Below are 20315 nucleotides of genomic sequence, written 5' to 3'. Positions count from 1 at the left end.
TTAGGATGGTGTATTCAAACAATGATTTTGGAGGATTTGATGAGATTTAGAAAATTTATTTTGATAGATTTTAGGTAAGTTAATATGATTTATAGTAAAATTCTTTCAATTCCCACCTAAAAACATAAAATTTGAATTTTTGTATTTTTTGATAGACTTTTTAAAATCCATGATTGAATAACATAGGGTTTGTAACTTTTACACAAATCACTTAAAATGTCAAGTTGAATACACTCTCATTAATCTCTCACACTCTTAGTCCATTTTTTTTTTTAAGTCAAAAAACAAAAACAAACTTTGAGAGGAAACAAAATAAATACATTACAAAATGCAACATTTGATCACTACTTTAACTCTATAAACTATCATTCTGAAAATGTACATATAACCTCATATTTTTCAGTTTTCGACACATTATTGTTTGTAAACGGTGAAGTGTGAACCGAATGGGTCACAAAGAATCTAACTTTGGGAAAAGGCAAAAAGAAAAGGTAACCAAACAATTGAAATAAACAGCCTATAACCACTCTTCAAAGTCTAAAAGATTGTGTCTTTCTCATCATTCACTACAGAAGCACATATATACTTTCTTTTTTTTTCTGAACAAAAAAAAAGAAACACATATACATACAATACAAAATACATACGTACACCACCTACAATGCATAGACCTATCTGTAGTCTTAGCAACTAAGAATACAATTATTAATGTTAGCTTGTTTTACTCACTCTCCTTATGTTATCATTTCGTTACTTTATTCCCATGCAATAAAAATACAAAAAGATAAATTTCCAGTTATAAAAGTGTTCAGCTTTGAGCCTATTGTAGATAACTTGGAACTAGATATGGGATTCAATTTAGATTGTCAGAAAGCTATCTAACATCTGAGCTTGCTTGGTCAAAGGCCTCTCATATTTCAGACCAACATAGTCATCTAAAAAAAGTAAGTGAATCACTTATGTTTTTATATAAAGATCATATTTTAATTTACTAGCAATTTAAAAGACCAATTTAATTTACTTACCCAAAAAAAAAAACATTTCAATATCACAATAAGTAGACATTTCTATCATTGGGTCAATGATACTAAAAATTGGAGAAAATGTCCAAAGTCATTGAAGAAAGAATACAAATTGAATTCCCAGAAACAAAGGGCAAAAAACATAAAGCAAAAAGTAGAAACTTTTTGAACATTCATAAAGCTGAAAACGACAGTATATTGTTCTTGGTTATTTACAAACTTTGTTTCTGCATAAAGCAAACACACATAATAATTGCATCAAACATGAAATACTGTATTAATTAAGCTTTTCTTTTGAGCATGCTCATCTATTATGCATAATGACATATATCATCGACCTTTAAGATTAACGAAAAGTTTGACCAAGAATCACTAGCTTCATATCACTAATCTTCTATCACCATACGAATATATGATTTAACTTCTCACTAATTGAGAGACTAGAGGTTAATTTATCTTTACAACACTTCAGTTTTTGTTTGGATGATACTTTTTTTTTTGTCACAAATTTGGATGATACTTTGTTATAGTATTTCTATGGAGAGGAAGAGTACAACTTATATCTCATTAAAGAAATTTGTTTTTATATGGGTCATATCAAAATATCTCTTAAATTTTAATTCATATGAAATTAAATAAGATTTATTAAAATATATGCTGTCTATATATATGTATATTATTAACGATCTGTATTGAAATATCTTATTATATAAAGCTTGATGTCAAAAGGGGCATTCTCAAAAATGTCCCTTTTTCCATATATCTTTTTAAAAATACCCCTTCATGTTGACCATTTTTAAAACTACCCCTCTTTACATACAAAATGACCAAATTACCCTTTTTTAAGTGACAGCAAGAATGTACAGTCATCAAAATCGAAAATATTTTCCCGCCAAAAAAATTTCCCGCGAAAATTTTTTTCCCGCCAAAATCGAAATTTTTTCCCGAAAAATTATTTTTTCCCGCCAAAAAAAAAAATTTCCTGCCAAAATCGAAAAATTTTCCCGCCAAAAATATTGAAATTTATACCTTTTAAAAACTTTGTAAATGCTTTTAAAAACTTTTAAAAGCGTTTGCAAGGTTTTGTAAATACTTTTAAAAAGCTTGTAAATGCTTTTAAAAAGTTTTTAAAATTGTTTAAAAACCTTTTAAAGCATTTACAAGGTGTTTAAAAACCTTTTAAAACTCTTTAAAAAATATTGTAAAAGCCTTTACAAGGTGTTTATAAGGCTTTTATAAGGTAGAAACCTTATAAAACCTTTTAAAAACCTTGTAAATTTTTTTTGGCGGGAAAAATTTTGGCGGGAAATTTTTTTTTTTCGAAATTTTTTATCAAAATTTTTTTGACAAAAAAATTTTTGGCGGGAAAATTTTTTCGAAAAGTTTTTGGCGGAAAAATATGTCGGAAAATTTTTGGCGGGAAAATTTTTTTTTTCTTTTTATTGAATAAAATAATTTTCATATAAGGGTAAAATGGTCATTAAAAATTAAAAGAGGGCATAAATAAAAATGGCCAGAAAAGAGGGTATTTTTGAAAAGGGGTATATCAAAAGGGGCATTTTTAACAAATTCTCATGTCAAAATTACTCATTAACGAGATCGTGACACGTGTCAAATATATTGATTAGATGTTGACACATGTCAATATTTTTTAATAAACGTAGTAGGACAGCTAATTATATTTATAGAATTTCACATGTTTATATTTTAAAAATCTAAATCAAAAAGAAAAACTAATAAAATCAATATATTTTCCATTGTATGCTAATTATATTATATGTGTGTTCCCAATAAAATTTGACATGTGTAAGCAAAAACAAAATTAATTAAGCATGTATATTAATCAATGAATAATGAATAACAAAGTTAGAAAGAATACCATAAGTTATTTAACATAATTTTAGTCGGATATAAATTGTATTTATCTTTGTAATATAAATTTTTATTGTAAGTAAGCACACAAAATCTTGAAAGAATAATGAACTTAAAAAGAAAGAAAAATTCAATACATGATGTGTATTAGTATAGTTGTACATGTTTTATTTTAAAGATTTTAATGTATGTAGTAATATGAGAAAGCTGAAAAAAAAAATTTGTAGGAATGAATTTTTGGTTAATTGATGAGAATTGACAAAAGTATTACTTATGAAATTATGACATATAGAAGAATAGTATTTAGGATATTTTTGGATTTCCAAAATTTTTGTGGATGTTAACTGATTTTTTTACTGATTATTTTTATTGTTAAATTTAAAATACTAACCAATATACATATAATCTCATATGATGCTCATATTATTTTTTTATTAAAATTTTAACTCTAATCCATGAAGAAGTGAATTATGGTTTTACGATAAAATAGATAGTTAAATGTGATTACTAAACTGAATGTCTAACGATGAAATTTATTCTAGATTAAAAAAAATTCAAATATTAATATGTATCATTTAAAAAATCATTTAAGAATATTAGTAATATTTTTTATGTTTGTTTTTATAATTTCAACACATGTATTTTTGTAATGCATATGTTAAAACATAAGATAATTCGAAATAGATTATAATTTATAGGAATGAATCTTCAGTTATTTGATGAGAATGTCTCTATATCTTTATATATGTTTTTATTTTATAAGTTTCACTCATTTAAAATTGATTACGACATGAGGTAAAATTAGTACTTATGAGATAACAACATAACAAATAAATTTTAAATAATGTTGATTCAGTTTTTTGCGAATTATACTTTGTTAATTTTTATTTGTATTTTCAATTATTACTAAGATAGAGATTTGATATGATGTATAAATTGTGTTTGATATAAAATATTTAGTTCTATGCATTAAGATGAAATGTATAATTAAACTTAAAATATGGTTTATTATGATGATGATATATATAAATGGTACTCATATCCTATAAGAGTTTTTGGGTAAAAACACATAGATTAATGAACAATAAATATTCTGTCATTTATAAAACTTCAACTAATAGGAAACTACATAGTTTAAATAGTTATAAATTGTTATATTAATAAAAATTGTACATAGAAATTTGAGAAATTATTATAAAATAGAGCAAAAAAGCTTTAAAACTCTTATATAATTTTATAAATTATTAAAATGTTACCAGATAAAATTTAAAAATATTTATATTACTATTTAATTATTTTCAATATATTTTTTTAATTTTTATCCGCGTAATAACGCGGTCCTTATCTAGTTATTTATAAATTATAGGTAAAAAAATCTAATTGTTATCAATATCTAATTTGGGTAAAACCTTAAAGATGAGATTTTGTTAAAGAAATTCAGAATAACAAATGTTGAAAGAAAAAAAAAAGGGAACATCATCAATGCTCAATATACAAAAACAGTTGAAAGCAGTCAAGCATACATGTGAATTCACAAAATCCCAACCCAAAGACAAATTCTCCAATCAATCAATAACTCTCTCACAAAGGACGTATCTTCACTTTACCAACCAAAAACCAAAAATAAACCTTGACTTTAATTTTTACATCATAACACAAACTAAATCAATAATGATGAAACTACAAACAGAGCATGACCAAGTCCATCCATAGTTGTAACTTCTAAACAATAAAATCTCCCTCCCAAAAATCTCTCTTTTACAGTTTCCTCAAATCTCTCTCTCTCTCTCAATCCCACAAAAATCTCTCATCTTTTCAGGTTTCAAGAACATCCATATGGGTCTTCTTCTTCTTCAACATCTTCAACAAAGCTTCAACTTTAGCTACTTCCACTCTGAAAAATCAAACCATTAAATGGAGATTGAACGACCAGTCATCAACCTCATGGTTCTTCACTCTCAACACGACAAAAGCGACACCCTTTCCCGACGAGAATCTCTCGCCGGCAAATCCAAATGGAGAATCTCACTATCCCGTTCCTCTTCATCTTCTTCATCAAACAACAACTCTCCGACCAAACCAGAGATCCCATCTGAGTTTCTCTGTCCGATCTCAGGCTCTTTAATGGCTGACCCAATCATAGTCTCTTCCGGTCACTCCTACGAAAGAGCTTGCGTCATCGCTTCTAAAAACCTAGGCTTTACTCCAACCCCACCTCCAGATTTCTCCACCGTGATACCAAACCTCGCCTTGAAATCCGCTATTCTCAGCTGGTGTGAACGCCGGTGTTTCCCACCGCCGAAGCCACTTGATTCCGCCGCCGCGGAGAAGCTTATACTCACTTTAATGGAGAAAAAGCCACAAAGAAGAAAAGTCTCTGTTTCGGAGAAAGAGCTTATCCAAGCGATTAGAGACAAACCATCAGTCAGACTTAACCACGCCGCGACGGAGCTTGATCGGAGACCTAATTACTTCAATTCAAGCTCCGACGAGTCAGTAGCTTCATCGAGCCGTACACTACAGTTAACAACTAAACCTAGTTGCTTCTCTTCACCTTCGTCCGGAGAAATCGATTCGTTAGAACCAAACCTAACTCCAGAAGAAGAAGCTTTACTCATAAAGCTAAAGAGTAATCGAATCTCAGAGATTGAAGAAGCTTTGGTTTCGATTCGACGCGTTACGAGAATCGACGAAGGTTCAAGAATCAGTTTATGTACGACGAGACTCATCTCTGCACTTAAGTCACTGATCGTTTCGAGGTACGCGACGGTTCAGGTGAACGTCACGGCGGTTCTTGTGAACCTGTCTCTGGAGAGATCTAACAAAGTTAAGATCGTGCGGTCAGGAATCGTTCCGCCGTTGATCGACGTTTTGAAATGCGGCTCCGTCGAAGCGCAGGAGCATTCCGCCGGAGTTGTTTTCAGTTTAGCTTTGGAAGACGAGAACAAGACGGCGATTGGTGTTCTCGGAGCTTTGGAGCCGCTGCTTCATCTGATCCGAGTTGGTACTGAGTTGACTCGGCATGACTCGGCGTTGGCTCTGTATCATCTCTCTCTAGTGCAGAGCAACAGAGGGAAGCTTGTTAAGCTCGGAGCTGTTCAGATGCTTTTGAACATGGTGAATTTAGGACAGATGATCGGTCGTGTTTTGTTGATTCTTTGTAACATGGCTTCGTGTCCGGTGAGTAGACCAGCTTTGCTTGACTCGGGAGGTGTTGAATGTATGGTTGGGGTTTTAAGAGGGGCTAGAGAGGTTCACGAGTCGACTAGGGAGAGCTGTGTTGCGGTTTTGTATGGGCTGAGTCACGACGGTGGTTTGAGGTTTAAGGGGTTGGCTATGGCGGCGAATGCGGTGGAGGAGTTGGTGAAAGTGGAGAGGAGTGGGAGAGAGAGAGCTAAGCAGAAGGCGAGAAGAGTTTTGGAAGTGTTGAGAGCTAAAATGGAAGATGATGATTCGCCGGAGAATGAGGAGGTTGATTGGGAAGAGTTGCTTAATTCCGATGATGTTAGTCGGAGCCGGTATCGACTCGGTGGTGAGAAATCGTGTGTTAACTCGGCCGAGTTTTGACGTGTCTTTTTTTTAACTCGTTATTTATTTGCTTTTCTAAAAACAAGAATTAATTGTGGATTTCTTTTTTAAGAAAAATTCTAAATAATAGGGTTTGGGGTTGTAATTAGTTGGAGTCTTGGAGATGAGATTTTTCTTTTGTGAAATTTTTATTTATGACTCGGTGGATTCTTTGTATTTTCTCGCAATTTGGGTGGATTTCTTTTTTCATTAATCCCATTTTTTCTTTCCTTATTATCTTTTGCTTTTGATTTTTTTTTTTAGTAAAAGGAACAATGAAAAAAAGTTGTAAAGGGTTAAGGGAGGACTTTTTAATTCCTTAAGAGATGGGAACTGATTCTCCCACTAAAAAATAATATCAATCTTCAGTTGAGTTTGATCTATCTAATTATTTGCATTACATTTACTGTAGTTTAAATCTGGAGGGGAATCATCCAGATTATATATATGGATAAATTTGATTTTAACATTCCATTCATTTTAATATATATTTCAATGAAAATTACTAAATTATGAATTTCTTCTATAATATCTTTTGTTTCAATGCCAAGTTAATTTAATTGGTACTCATTCCAATTGCTTACCAAAAACAATTATATAAGTCTCAATTTCCTCTTTTTCTAATTGCTTAATTTTTTATTGGTCAGATTTTACTGTTTTCTTTGTTCAAAAAAAAAAATTATTGGTCAGATAAATTTCAGTCTGTTTTCACTACATTTATTTTTGTTTTGTGCAGCTATGTAAATATCAAACATTATGGGCAGTTGATAAAATAGTAAAGATATGGGACAATTTGTATATATATGTAAAGATATGAGGAATTATTATAAATACCAACAGTTTTGAGGTAGTTTATAAATACCATAAGTCCTGTTGCTGTTTCGCAAATATCAAAAATATGGGACAGTTTTGTCAATACCATAAAAGAACAGGCAGTTTTGTAAACACTAAACGATATGGAACTACTGTAATCTCCCTTTTAATAAAAGGAAAGTACACAACTTAAGTTTTATAGATTTTATAAAAAATATAAATGGTTACAAATGCATACTAATAGGTTATATATAAGATATACATTAATCATATACTCTTCATAAGATAACTCTTTATATATAGATAATAAATAATAAATCCATAAATCGTAGAGTATATAGATAATAAATAATAAATCCATAAATCGTGGAGCAAAAATATCATGAATATCACAACATAGTTATTTCAAATGATCTTCTTTTTAATAAAAGAAAAGTACATAACATAGTTTATATTATTTATATTATAATATAAAATAAAGAGAAGTACACAATATAGTTTATATTATAGTGATTAAATTATATTATTTAATTTAAAATTATAATCGCGGAGTTATTTCAAATGATCTCCTTTTTAATAAAAAGAAGTACACAACATAGTTTTTGTAGACTTTATATTTTTAATTGATTATAAATGATTACAAATAGGTTATAGATAGGTTATAGATTAATTCATATATTAATGGTTACACCTAAATATTGGGTGCAACTTTAATTGGAGATATTCCAAATTGATAATTGATATATTAATGGTAATAAATAAAATCATGGATCTTTCAAACTGTATTTTCAGAAGATTTTAGTTATATATCAAGTTGTTTCCAAAGATCTTTAAATACAATATTAGAAATTTACTTTCCACAGATTTTATTAATAAACCATAACGTTCAATAAAAATTAGGACCATGCTAGAGCACAGATTGAATTTTGTTTTTATATTATAATTTTAAGACTTACAAACTCAAGCACAAGTTAAATTTTTATATACTCTAGCACGGAAGCTGCTGGACACACTCTAGCACGGATTAATAATTTTATATACTCTAACACAGGTTAAAATTAACAATATAAGACTTACATAATACATTTACATTTCATGAATAATATTTACAATAAAAATTATTTGCATGAGTTGCATCCAAATAATATTATATACAATTACATATATAATATTTTAAAAATAATAAAATGTATTCAATCTGTGCTGTAGCACGGGTCCAAATCTAGTTAGAGCATGTGCATCGGTTGATTTTTCACCCGTCCCACGCTAATAAAAGGTTTGATTTAAATCAAAAACAAATTAATATTGTAGAACCGTTCCTACAATTGGGACGTAATTTGCATCGTCCCTCTGAACACGTGGCAACGTGTGGGTCGTTGTTGTTGTTTCTGTAGGGTAAGACGGAAAAATTCAATTGTTCGAGTTTTTTTTTGTCTACGATTCAATGCGAGTCAAAATTTCGTCTACGAATCTGCAGCAGCTTCTTCTTCCTGATTTCTCGAATCATCTCTCAGATTAAGAAGGTATTGTAATTGTTCATCCTTCTTCTTCTGATTTCTGTTTCCTTGCCCTAAATTCTCTGCTCGATTTCGTGATTTTTGCCATTTGAGTTCTTAATGTCTACTTTGGGCTTTTACATGTGTAGATTTCAGTTGGTATACACTTCTGTAGATTTTGATTTTTGTCGATGATAGAAACGAAACAAGCTAGTGTATAACTTCGCAATTGTCCTGTGAATTTTGTTTGAACTTCGTGTTTTTGGAATTTTTGAGCTTGAGTTATTTGAATTACAAGCTTCAGTTTTAAGGAATAAGAATTTGTTTGTTGTGATTCTCTGCAGATTCTTGATCTGGAAACAGTTTAAGGCTGTTGAGCTTGTAAAATCGTGGGATCTTGCTTTGTTCGATTTATAGAAAACTTGGAATCCAATGGCTAACTTACCATCAAATGGGATGTGAAGCTTAAGGAAGATCTCGATGTGATGCTCGCTAAGGCTAGAGCTGCTAATGAGCGTCGTTACTTTGGTATCTTCGCTTCTCATATTCACTCTATCAGATTAATTTGTGTTGATTTTATGAAAATCGTTGGCAATAGAAACTTTAGGCTACATCATTTTGTTTGTTGTGAACTTTGTGGTGTTCTTGTTTTTCTCAAAGGTCTAATCTTTTAGAAGTTTTTCAACTGAGTGAAGAATATTTTGTGTAGCCTAGCTTGTTGCATATCCATTTTTGTTAGGCTATAACTGTGAAAGTTAGACAATTTGAGCAAAATTTGCTGTATTACATTTCTTGTTTTGGTGGATTGAATGAGTTTTCATATTTGATATTTGCTGCAGTTCTCAGTTCGATTGTGTTGTCCTCAGTTTGTCATATTTGTGTTGTGTTTTGGTGGATTGAACGAGTGTCTGGATTGAATTTGATGCAGTCCTTTTATCTTTTTTTTTTTTTATGGGAATACAGAATTTCAGAATCGCTTTGTTTAAAATTTGGTTCAAGCTGTATGAGAGTATGTGTTTGCTTAACAGATGGTTCAAGTTTGAAACAATCTTTGTACTGAGTTATGACACTATACAAAGCAGAAACAGAATTTCAGAATGAAAATGTTAAAATTCACAGTTTTTAAGTCTCCAAAATCATTTGCTGGTATCAGTTTTTTTACAGCTTCTTATAACCGGCTGTTCTGTTGTTGTAGACATGGAGAAGACTATCACAAGCTTGTCTAGAAGATGGTCTTTCTTGATATATGATTTTGAAGCTCTGTTTTGAAAGAGAGGTTTGTATGTAGCTTGTGAAGAAGAGTTAGAAGGACCAAAATCTGAGGGACACCAATGCTAGTACCAAAATTAAGAAACTCTAAAATTAATCTTATTATATTTGAGGGACCAAAATCTGAGGGACACCAATGCATATGCTCTTAGTACTAGTAATACACAATTACTGAAGTAATGATGACAAAACAAGTAATTATTTGAATTTTAATCATAGTACTATTAACACATGAGCTTAGATCAATTTTAGCCAGAATCTCAAACTTTTCATCTAAACGCACCAAACAATTAAATAAATAAACAAAACAAAAATACAAAATCTCTCACAAAATCGTAAAAAACAAATCTTAATTGATCGCATCACACCTTCGCCGGATCTCTCCTTGCCGTCCGGTCAAAACACCGTAAAGACTCAGCTTCTGCATAGCTCCGGCAAAGTCTTTAAAGAATCGATCCTGGTCTCTCGCGTATAACTCAACGAACGGTCGGGTTCTCGGGTCAGAGAATAGCCCGTGATCCGACTCGAGTAGCCCGAGACCTTTCGGAATATTCTGGAAATACATATTGTCGAACTTGTTCGGAGTCATGACGTCGTTGAAGACGGAGAGCGTAGGGTCGTTTTTGTAATTCGAACAAGCTTTTCTTAAAGCATCAGCGAATCTCGGGTTATACCCGGTACTGTTATTCGGGTTGACCCGGTTCGTGAACTCTTTGCAATGTGAGAATCCGATGGTGTGAGCACCGCTCAAAGCGACCATCTCTTGAACGGAGAAGCCTTTGGAGCTGAACTGATCGATGAGCTTCGAGATCTGCATCGACGGAAGCGGGAGGAGATCGGAGACGAGTGACGATTTCGACGTTCGCGAATCGCGGCGGCCGAGGGAGATTTCGTAGTAAGGTCCACCGACGGTGACGAGGAGATCGCGGACGGCGACGGCGATGATATCGGAGCAGGAGACTGTGTTGGGACAAGCGAGCTCGAGAGCTGTTTTAGCGCGGATCACGACGTCGAAGCCGTCGCCGGGGAGGGAGAGATTGATCGACGAATCGCGCTCGGCGGTGTTGAAAGCGGTGGAGGAAACGAGGACGGAGGCGTCGCAGCCGTTGGGGAAACAGTCGTGGAAGAAGAGGCGGAGAGCTGCGGCGGCGGTCGTTGGAGTTGAGATCTGTTTGTTGGTGATGGTTTCGCGGACTATGTCGAGGAACTTAGGGCATGATTTGGAGTAGAAATCAACGGTGAGATGAGATTCGGCGGCGGAGGATAAGCAGAGGAGGATGATGATGGTGAGATACTTAAGTTGAGATTGTTTCACCATTGTTGAAGGAGATTGAGAACTCTCTGAGCTTGAGAGAGTGAGAGTGAGAGAGAGGCGGTGAGATTTTAATGGAAGTAGGAAGAAGAGTGAGAGAGTGAAGAGCACACGCGCTTGTTTGGTATACAGTACCACCACCAATCACGGGAAAGAGAATCCGGTTATTTTCTTATATAAGCCCGGTTTATTGTGTATGTTATGGTAAACCGGCTGATTGTGTTCCGGTTATCTACGATTCAAATCGATCCAAACTCATCGACAGAAACAGTATATGGTACAGTATGTTGCTGTCTTATTACAGTTACATTTGAATATAGCATAGAAAAAGGTAAGAAGTGATGATAGCTTAAGACCCGGTTGTGAACTTTTTAGAGTTATGGTCCCATTCCCATGTCACATAATGTTTTCAATGCATTATCATGTAACACGAATTTTTATTGTACAATATAAAGTAAATAGAACATGAATACATGATTATAAATTAAAAACTCTAACATTAAGAAGATAGATAATCGTTATTCAATATGACTTTATAATATGAATCTTTATTATGTTCATTGTGATACGCACACCATTCCAAAGACATACTAACAAGACAAAGTAATCTGTTTATGTTGATCAGAGTGATTTATGGCCAAGAAACACACAAGCCTGACATTAAACTCATCTTTATGTAAACATGTTGAAATCTTTTGTAAAGTGTTACTTTATTCATTCACATAATGATAATATTTATACATAGAGATGTTAGAATTGACGGTTTACACATGATAAGGCCTAATAGATAGGAGATACTTCACGGGGGTCCATTACCCCACCCCCTCAAGTTGGCGGGGGGAGTAACGAACGCCGAACTTGGACAGTAGTTTGCAGCCTGTTGGAGAAGCTTGTGACTGATAGGGGTGATTTTGTGGTTAGTGATGAGTATTTTCATGACATTGAGTTTTGTCCTCCACCTGAAACCCCTCCACAACAAATCTTTCCAATGCTTCATAAATACATATAAGTACTAGTTACACACTTAATCGGGTTTCTTCTACCTTAACCACTTAAATGGTCTGGTTTAGATTACAATCCAAGTACAGTTGGTGAGACTCTGAATGGTCAGGTTGAGATTACTAAACTGGATTTTCCATTACTCTTTCTATATATCTCCAGTGGGCATTATCTTCAATAGCTTGACCAGATCATATGACTTGAAATCTCTTCCAAAGCAGAGAGCCAAGTCCAAAGCTAATTTCCCATCCTGAAAAATAAAAGCAAGAAGAAACCAAATTTGATTGGTGATTAAAGTTAAACAAATATGCATATATTCTCAGCTCCTATTTTTCTATATATTTTCACTATTAGCACCTTTGTTCTTCTTGTTTTATCAGCACCATTGCTCAACAAGATCTTTGTAATGTCTCGATTCCGGCTTTGTACAGCGATATGTAAAGGAGTCCATCCTTCCTGTCAAATCAAAGAATGATGTTTCATCAAATATTCAAAGAAATGCATCAAAATAAAAAAAAAAAAATTATATGGCTTGAGATATGCTTCTTTTGTGGCTACTGACATTATCTGCAACATTGACGTCTACATTGTACTTGATGATTAGTAGTTTCACAGTCTGCAAGGCTCCAACTTGAACTGCGTAATGAAGCGGAGCTGCACCGTCCTGAATGTTTAAAGATTCAGATTATGAAATCCTTAAAACCTTTTCCAAATGGGTATATAATAAGTAAACGGAACCAAATAAGTTCTCTCACCCGATCTTGAAGATGCGGATTAGCTCCTTTTCTCAAAAGATGACTAATCACTGCTTCTTTTTTACCAAGGATTGCTTTATGAAGAGCGGTTTGGTTGTCCTGTTTTAATAGATTCAATCATTCAGTGACATGATAAAGAATAGAAACCAGATTGTCTCAAAAGCAAACCTTGTCAACATCATCAATGTCTAGTCCATTTGCAATGAGGTTATCCATTAACGGAATCTGCATTGACAGAGCAAGTGTCTGAAGTGGCTTCCAACTCTTCTGCAAAATTCCATATTTAACATGGATAAGCATATAAACCATGTGAATCTAAACCGAAGCAAATGGTCATTAGATTGATATCTTACAGTTGAAATCATCTTGAGATTTGGTTTATCATTTTGCTGAAGAATTGCTCTTTCTTCAGGTTCAAGAAGTTGTTCAACCTCTGCAAAAAACTCAAACCCATGTAAACCACGATACACAATACACATACACACATACAAGTATACTAAGATTGTACAAACATAAAGATTGAATTTTTACTTGCAATTTGGAGAAAAAAGAGTAAATTGAGAGATTCTAAGAGAGTTATGATTGAAAGAAGAAGAAGAAGAACCTCTTGCAAGCTCTTCCTCGTAGTTGTCAGTAGCATTAAGCTTATGTGATCTCGAGTCATCTTCCCAATCACTCTCGTAATCTAAATCGTTTCCAATATCATCTTCGTCTTCTTCATCTTCTTCGTTTTCACTGTCGCTACCATCATCTGGGTCTTCCCAGAATTCATGTTTGGATTGCACGGAAGGTGTTCGACGATTTGTGTCAGTGAAACTACGACTTCTTCTGGCCGTGGATTGTCTCTTGACGGAGACTCCTCGGACACTTGTGGGGCGACAGTACACGAGTATCGATTTGCAATTGACAGAAGAATCAGCAGAGATGGGTAATCGTGAAAGTAGCCAAGTTTGTGGAGGGATGGATAAAACCGAAGAGACCATTGTAATTTGCTGTTATGGCTTCTTTTTCAATTGGGCATATCTTTTGAAAGTATCCCAATTCCCAAAGTCGACACTTGACCCTGGTTTAGAAGACAGACGTCAACTTTAACCCAAAACCATAATGGCTAATTTCGACTCAGCTATAGTATTTTTTTAGGGATAATGCATTTTATTATGTAGTAACTTTTCTGATTAAAATTACAAAAAAAAAAAAAAAATATATCCCGTAAAATATTTAAGCAACCAAAATACTCACATTTTTTTTTTTTTTTTTTTTTTTTTTTTTTTTTTTTTTGGTCATATATAGAGGATAGAAGATTTTTATATCTTAGCAAAGTATTTTGTAAATCAAAATCATCTATATTATTTTCTTCTAATGCATTATTTTCTTCTAATGCATTTTTAGGAAATTGGCAGGAATGACCAACAAAAAAATTATAATTCACTGTCTAGCCATTCTAACCATGAAAAGATCATATACAGTAAAACCTCTATAAATTAATAATGTCGGGACCAAGAAAATCTATTAATTTATAGAGGTTTTAATTTATCGATAAATTAATAATTATTAATTTATAGAGAGACTTTCCTAATTTGGTAAAAAATATATTTTTTAAAAAAAAATAATCGTTATAACTAATATTTTTATGAAATCAATTAGAAGGAAAATAACAATTATCATGTTTTAAAGATAACACTTAAAGATTTTTATATAGTAAAAATATTAAAAATAAACTCTAATAAAAATTAATGTGTATATTTATACATATATTTAGATAATTTTGTATAATTATTAATTTATATTATTGATGGGACCATATATTTACAAAGGATTTTCAAAAAAATTATTATCTTATTATATTATCGAATAGTATCTAAAATTACACTAGTCCCAAGTTGGGACCGGAGAAATTTATTAATTTATAAGGATTATTAATTTAACGAGTATTAATTTATATAGGTTCTACTGTACTCTATATAATACATATTGATGACAATTATAGCTCCACTAGTGATTAACTGTTGCCACTCGCCCCTACTCTTTTGTCTACGTATGTCTTCTTCTTTCTATATATGCTTACATATTTCTGCCATCTTTCATTTGGCAACAATTTTTTTTTCTTTTTTCTTGACTTTTTCATATTTTGTAATAAATTTTCTTTTGAACAAACTATTTTAATTTCACAAACTCAATTAAACTATAGTTTTTTTAATGTTTATTATGATTTAAAGATATTAAGATGAGAAAATATAATTTATACACTAACTATAATAACAAAAATATTTGTAATATATAAATACAACAACACTCTATTCCATTTTTAAAAGTATATTTCTCAAGTTTCAAATTATTTACATTGCATACATACATTAATTCAAACTATAATTAGAAATACATAAACAATTTATATATTATATTGTTTCATTGTCAGCATTTAACTCGGTTAATATGTAGGGCATATACGGTTAATGTTTAATACAGTTGTTTGGGTTGTCTATTTTATCCCTTAGGGTATAGTGTTTTTTCTTTATTGTGCGTTTAATTCGGTTTGAACTATCTATGTGGGTTGCATATATTGTATCTCTTACGGTATATACGGTTAGTGTTTAATACAATTGTTTAGATTGCCTATTTTGTCCCTTAGGGTATAGTGTTTTTTCTTTATTGTGCGTTTAATTCGGTTTGAGCTATCTATGTGGGTTGCATATGTTGTATCTCTTACGGTATATACGGTTAGTGTTTAATACAACTGTTTGGGTTGCCTATTTTGTCCCTTAGGGTATAGTGTTTTTTCTTTATTGTGCGTTTAATTCGGTTTGAGCTATCTATGTGGGTTGCATATGTTGTATCTCTTATGGTATATACGGTTAGTGTTTAATACAATTGTTTGGGTTGCCTATTTTGTCCCTTAGGGTATAATGTTTTTTCTTTATTGTGTGTTTAATTCGGTTTGAGCTATCTATGTGGGTTGCATATGTTGTATCTCTTACGGTATAATGTTTTTTTTTATGTGTTTAATTTGGTCGTTTGAGTTGTCTATTTTTATCTTTTACAGTTAGTATTTAACACGGTTGCTTGAATTGCTTATGTTGTATCCTTTAGGGTATAACGTTTTTCTTTGTTATGAATTTAATTCACGATTTGGGTTGTATAATGTTCTATACCATTTTATAGTTCTAGTATAATTCTTATTATAAACACTATTTATCATGTAAAATTTTCAACATTCGATTTTAAAAGTTCAAGTTATGTCGAATGCAGAAAAAAAAATGTAACTTTTTATGATAAATTTCAAAATTTTAAATAATTTTATTGAAAAGATATATTAAAATAAAATGTAAAGGGGTATCATCTATTTATCCAAATAAATAAATAAATAAATATTTTCTACACTAACACTCCTTGATGATTGCGCGTGTACCTCACCCTACCCTTCCCTTGTCTTTTTACCTCAACCAATGGTTACTCACTTAATTTAGTTCATTATTTGGCTATTTTCTTTGTTACTTTTTTTGTTTTGGCTATCAGGCAAATTCGCCCTTTTATTATGTAGTAACTTTTCTGATTAAAATTACAAAAAAAAAAACTATATCCCGTAAAATATTTAAGCAACCAAAATACTCACAATATTTTTTTTTGTTTTTTTTTGTCATATATAGAAGATAGAAGATTTTTATATCTTAGCAAAGTATTTTGTAAATCAAAATCATCTATATTATTTTCTTCTAATGATTTTTATTGCATGATTTTTTTTTTGTAGTTTGAAAAGCATTAAATTATAGATGACTTTTGCATTTTAATAAGTCAAAATTTGAGGTGGATGCTTTTTAAGAACATTTTCAAATCAAATTGGCAATGTAAAAAATAAGCATTTACTTCATTGATTATAAAATAATAGTAGTTTAGAAAATGATTTTAAATGGTTTTAATTTTTTTCTACATTACTTTTGAAATTGAAGAAAAACTACATATGCGTCAGAGCATTTTTTTTTTTTAAGCTTTATGAATTTGACAATTGAATGTGACTATGTGAGTAATGAAAGCAAAAATGATCTGTTTTTCAAATAACATTTCAAGTTTACAAAGTATATCTAATACGAAACAGATTAACTGAGAAAATCAAAGTTTTGTTGTTAGTAACAGTTTATCAAATCCCAAAAAGCAAAGAGTAGGAAACTGTTTATTTTACATATGAAAACACCACACAAAAAAAAAAAACAATTCATCTGAAAGGCGAAACAACTTATGGAACAAGACCGGTTTGTATCGAGCAAGGGCTTGTCCGATCGCCAATCCAAACAACACTCCGGGTCCAGAGCCTATTGCAGCTGCTTTCCAGTTCAACACGTTTTCTTCTTTTGGCAGTTCTGTCTCTTGTGTCTGTGGTGTTGATGGTGCTCCATTTCCCTTGAAACATCTCTCTTGAAGAGGAAGACCACAAAGATTGATATTCCCTTCAAAGGAAGATTTAGGTTGCCCTCCAATCTGTGTACTCTGTGGTATTTGGCCGGTGAGTCTGTTATGTGACATGTTAACATATCCCAAGAACGTGAGGTCCCTTAGCTCTTGAGGAATACTTCCAGCGATTCGGTTTTGAGATAGATCCAGTGACTCGAGTTGTTTGAGTTTGGCCAAAGAAGATGGAATATGACCTGTGAAAGAGTTGTTAGATAAGTCCAAAACGATCAATGATTTCAAGAAACCTATTGATTCTGGAATCTGTCCTTCAAAACTATTCCTTGAGAAATCAATGGCTGTGTATGTGTCTGGGATCTTCTCCAACTCCATGCTTCGTCCTTTGATTCTCAAATGAATGGAAGGGTAAGACCAAAGTGGGGTCTCGTATTTAGAGTGTTCATCTCCTGTGTACTGTGGCCAACGATAGCCTTGTGGAGTATTAACCAAAGGTACACTCCAATTCGAAAAGTAATTTTGTGGCAGGCTCCCGTTGAAGCTGTTACGTGATATGTCAATGATCCGCAGTGCACTAAATGAAAGAGAGATCTCATCAGGAGAAGATATGGGACCATGGAATCTGTTTGATCTCAGAACAATTAATTCAAGACGCGGCAAAGCCTTCAACCAGAAAGGGAAAGTGTCGTCGATGCGGTTTCCTTCCACATTTAGAAACTTTAGACTTGTGCAGTTTACAAGTGACCTTGGAAGCTTCCCACTTATTTGGTTGTGGCCAACATCAAGTAGTACTAAGCGATCTTCTATGTCCGGAAGTCTCCCAGTGAGGTTGTTGTTACTGAGTTTCAACGCTTGTAGTCCTAGTGATACATTTGTCAAGCATCTTGGAATTGAGCCACTGAAGTTGTTGTTTGATAGATCAAGGAGACTCAGTTTATATCTTTTGCAGAATGTAAGAGGTATGCCTCCAGTGAAATAATTATATGATGCAGCCATGATGTGGACGTAAGGTGGAATAATAGGAAACGATCCTTTAAAGGCATTTGAACTCAAATCTAAGTCCGAAATCGACGAATTAAGGATTACTTTTGGCGTACCTTCCAAGGAATCGAAGGAGTTGTGAGAGATATTTACATAGGCCATAGAAGGCAAATTCCATAACAACTCAGGCACTTTTCCTTTGATTCTGTTATTTGAAATGTCCAACCACCATAACCTTTGTAGGTCCTTGATATACATGGGGAACTCAGTGATGTTGCAGCTGGACAGGTGTAGATGTGTCAAATTTTCAGAACCGGTACCAACCACTGACACACTATTTCCGGAAAGATCCAAACGCTCTAGAGACTTGAAGAGCAAGAAATCGAAGTTGAATGTGTAGGGTGTCTTCTGAAAAGATAAGTCAAGACGCATGAGGTTGGCTAATTTTGAGAGAGGTTCTAGGATTCGATGACTCATAAGGTTATAGGCCATGTCTAATTTTAAAAGCTTAGAGGTTGCAGAATAATTTATATTTTCAAGAGGGTCACTAAGATGGTTTTGGCGAAGGTCAAGAGAAACTAGGAAAGGCATGGTGAATAGATAAGAAGGAATGGTTCCAGAAAAATTATTATATGATAGGTCTATACTTTCAAGAAGGGTTAAATTATGTAAATTGGGAATACGACCGGTGAGCTTGTTATATGAAAGGTCTAAGTTGGTCAACCGGTTTAGGTTACTTATTGAGTATGGGACTTCTCCTATAAAACCATTTTTGCTAAGATCCAAGGATTCAAGGTAGGTGAATCTGCCAAATCCTGAGGGGATAGGGGAAGAGTCAAAATGGTTTTCAGAGAGGTCGAGGTACCTGAGGTGTTGGAATCTGAAGAGGCTACTATTAGCTTTGAGACTAGTGAGACATTGACGACGAAGAGATAGCTCCTTCACCAATCCGGTCTCGCTATCAAAGGAAACACCACTAAAGGAGTCAGAGTCTTTGGTCCATGAGCTTATATTTGCTCTGGTGTCCATTCGACCAAAGTAATCGAGTTTCCAAGTGAGGTCGCAGCTGAAGGATGGAAACTCATTCTTTAAAGCCAAGAGAATGTCAACTTGGTCTCGAGGGATAGGAAATGGTAGAGTGCAAACTGAATCGCTGGTTACAACGATGCAACAGAAGAAACAAGTGATGAAGAAAACGGCCAGATGCGATTTCATCATATGAAAGGAAGATTTCAAACCAAAAGTATATAGGAAGGAGATATGAAGAAGAAATTGGTATGTATGATTTGGTCAATTTTGCAGTCTAATTCTAACAATCATATATAATGAAGATAATGAGTTACGTCACCTTGCTTGACTTGGAAATTTTGAGTCTTTCAACATGTAAGACTTGTAAGTATTGACCACCACATTTTTAATTCGACCAGGACCGATACCAACCGGGTCAGACAATGACCAATTCATAAATTTTGTTGTCTCGTTATTTCTACTCTGATTACAGTTGGACACTTGGACTAGTATTACGTACTTTTCAATTATCCAACCGTAGTCTTCTGGATAATTATAGCCATTGAACATGGTAAGGGTTAGTCATTATAACTTGATTTGAAAACTGTGAATGTTTTCCACTATTTTCGACCACAACAGATCCGCTCAGACTTCCCATATTGGAGTGATCTTTTGTTTAATCATATGATATAATCTATACAAAGGAGGAGAGATGAAGGAGAAATTCATGTACTGCTTAATAATCTATACTATTAATGGGGAAGGGACAATCTTATGCAGGTGTTACAAGATTTGATTGGAGTGGATGCAAGTTTTTTTTATT

General features: G+C 32.9%; 4 protein-coding genes across 5 annotated transcripts; 1 reads left to right on the top strand and 3 right to left on the bottom strand.

Moving 5' to 3' along the window:
- The first annotated feature begins 4368 nt into the window (after positions 1-4368).
- Positions 4369-6695, top strand: LOC104732826 (U-box domain-containing protein 40). The gene has a single exon (XM_010452422.2). It carries the CDS (start codon positions 4809-4811, stop codon positions 6459-6461), a length of 1653 nt encoding a protein of 550 aa, XP_010450724.1. The 5' UTR covers positions 4369-4808; the 3' UTR covers positions 6462-6695.
- A 3524-nt stretch (positions 6696-10219) lies between these two features.
- LOC104732824 (peroxidase 63) lies at positions 10220-11844 on the bottom strand. The gene has a single exon (XM_010452420.3). It carries the CDS (start codon positions 11355-11357, stop codon positions 10389-10391), a length of 969 nt encoding a protein of 322 aa, XP_010450722.1. The 5' UTR covers positions 11358-11844; the 3' UTR covers positions 10220-10388.
- A 453-nt stretch (positions 11845-12297) lies between these two features.
- LOC104732823 (ankyrin repeat domain-containing protein EMB506, chloroplastic) lies at positions 12298-14233 on the bottom strand. The gene is made up of 7 exons (XM_010452419.3): positions 13710-14233; positions 13459-13538; positions 13274-13372; positions 13106-13204; positions 12913-13014; positions 12708-12806; positions 12298-12600 (listed from the first exon to the last, which is right to left on the bottom strand). Exons 1-7 carry the CDS (start codon positions 14086-14088, stop codon positions 12499-12501), a joined length of 960 nt encoding a protein of 319 aa, XP_010450721.1. The 5' UTR covers positions 14089-14233; the 3' UTR covers positions 12298-12498.
- Positions 14234-17127: 2894 nt separating this feature from the next.
- LOC104732822 (receptor-like protein 54) lies at positions 17128-19834 on the bottom strand. Of its 2 annotated transcripts, XM_087477998.1 has the most exons (2): positions 19350-19776; positions 17128-18892 (listed from the first exon to the last, which is right to left on the bottom strand). In XM_087477998.1, the coding sequence occupies exon 2, from the start codon at positions 18740-18742 to the stop codon at positions 17276-17278; it is 1467 nt and encodes a 488-aa protein (XP_087334124.1). In that variant the 5' UTR covers positions 18743-18892; positions 19350-19776; the 3' UTR covers positions 17128-17275. The 2 variants fall into 2 exon arrangements, with proteins under 2 accessions (XP_087334124.1, XP_087334123.1); XM_087477997.1 differs by having other exon boundaries at positions 17128-19834.
- Positions 19835-20315: the final 481 nt, after the last annotated feature.

Source organism: Camelina sativa, chromosome 12 (genome assembly GCF_030686135.1).
Source record: "Camelina sativa cultivar CO46 ecotype springtype chromosome 12, ASM3068613v1".
Taxonomy (NCBI): Eukaryota; Viridiplantae; Streptophyta; class Magnoliopsida; order Brassicales; family Brassicaceae; genus Camelina; species Camelina sativa.
The sequence above is the reverse complement of the archived record's forward strand: the minus strand, read 5'-3'. Positions and strand labels throughout refer to the sequence as shown.

Coding starts and splice junctions, on each gene's coding strand:
- LOC104732826 (XM_010452422.2), top strand. CDS start 4,809: ATGGAGATTGAACGACCAGTCATCAACCTCATGGTTCTTCACTCTCAA.
- LOC104732824 (XM_010452420.3), bottom strand. CDS start 11,357: ATGGTGAAACAATCTCAACTTAAGTATCTCACCATCATCATCCTCCTC.
- LOC104732823 (XM_010452419.3), bottom strand. CDS start 14,088: ATGGTCTCTTCGGTTTTATCCATCCCTCCACAAACTTGGCTACTTTCA. Junction 12,807..12,912: donor ACGTCAATGTTGCAGATAAT/GTCAGTAGCCAC, acceptor TTGATTTGACAG/GAAGGATGGACTCCTTTACA. Junction 12,601..12,707: donor ATAAAACAAGAAGAACAAAG/GTGCTAATAGTG, acceptor TTTATTTTTCAG/GATGGGAAATTAGCTTTGGA.
- LOC104732822 (XM_087477997.1), bottom strand. CDS start 19,702: ATGATGAAATCGCATCTGGCCGTTTTCTTCATCACTTGTTTCTTCTGT.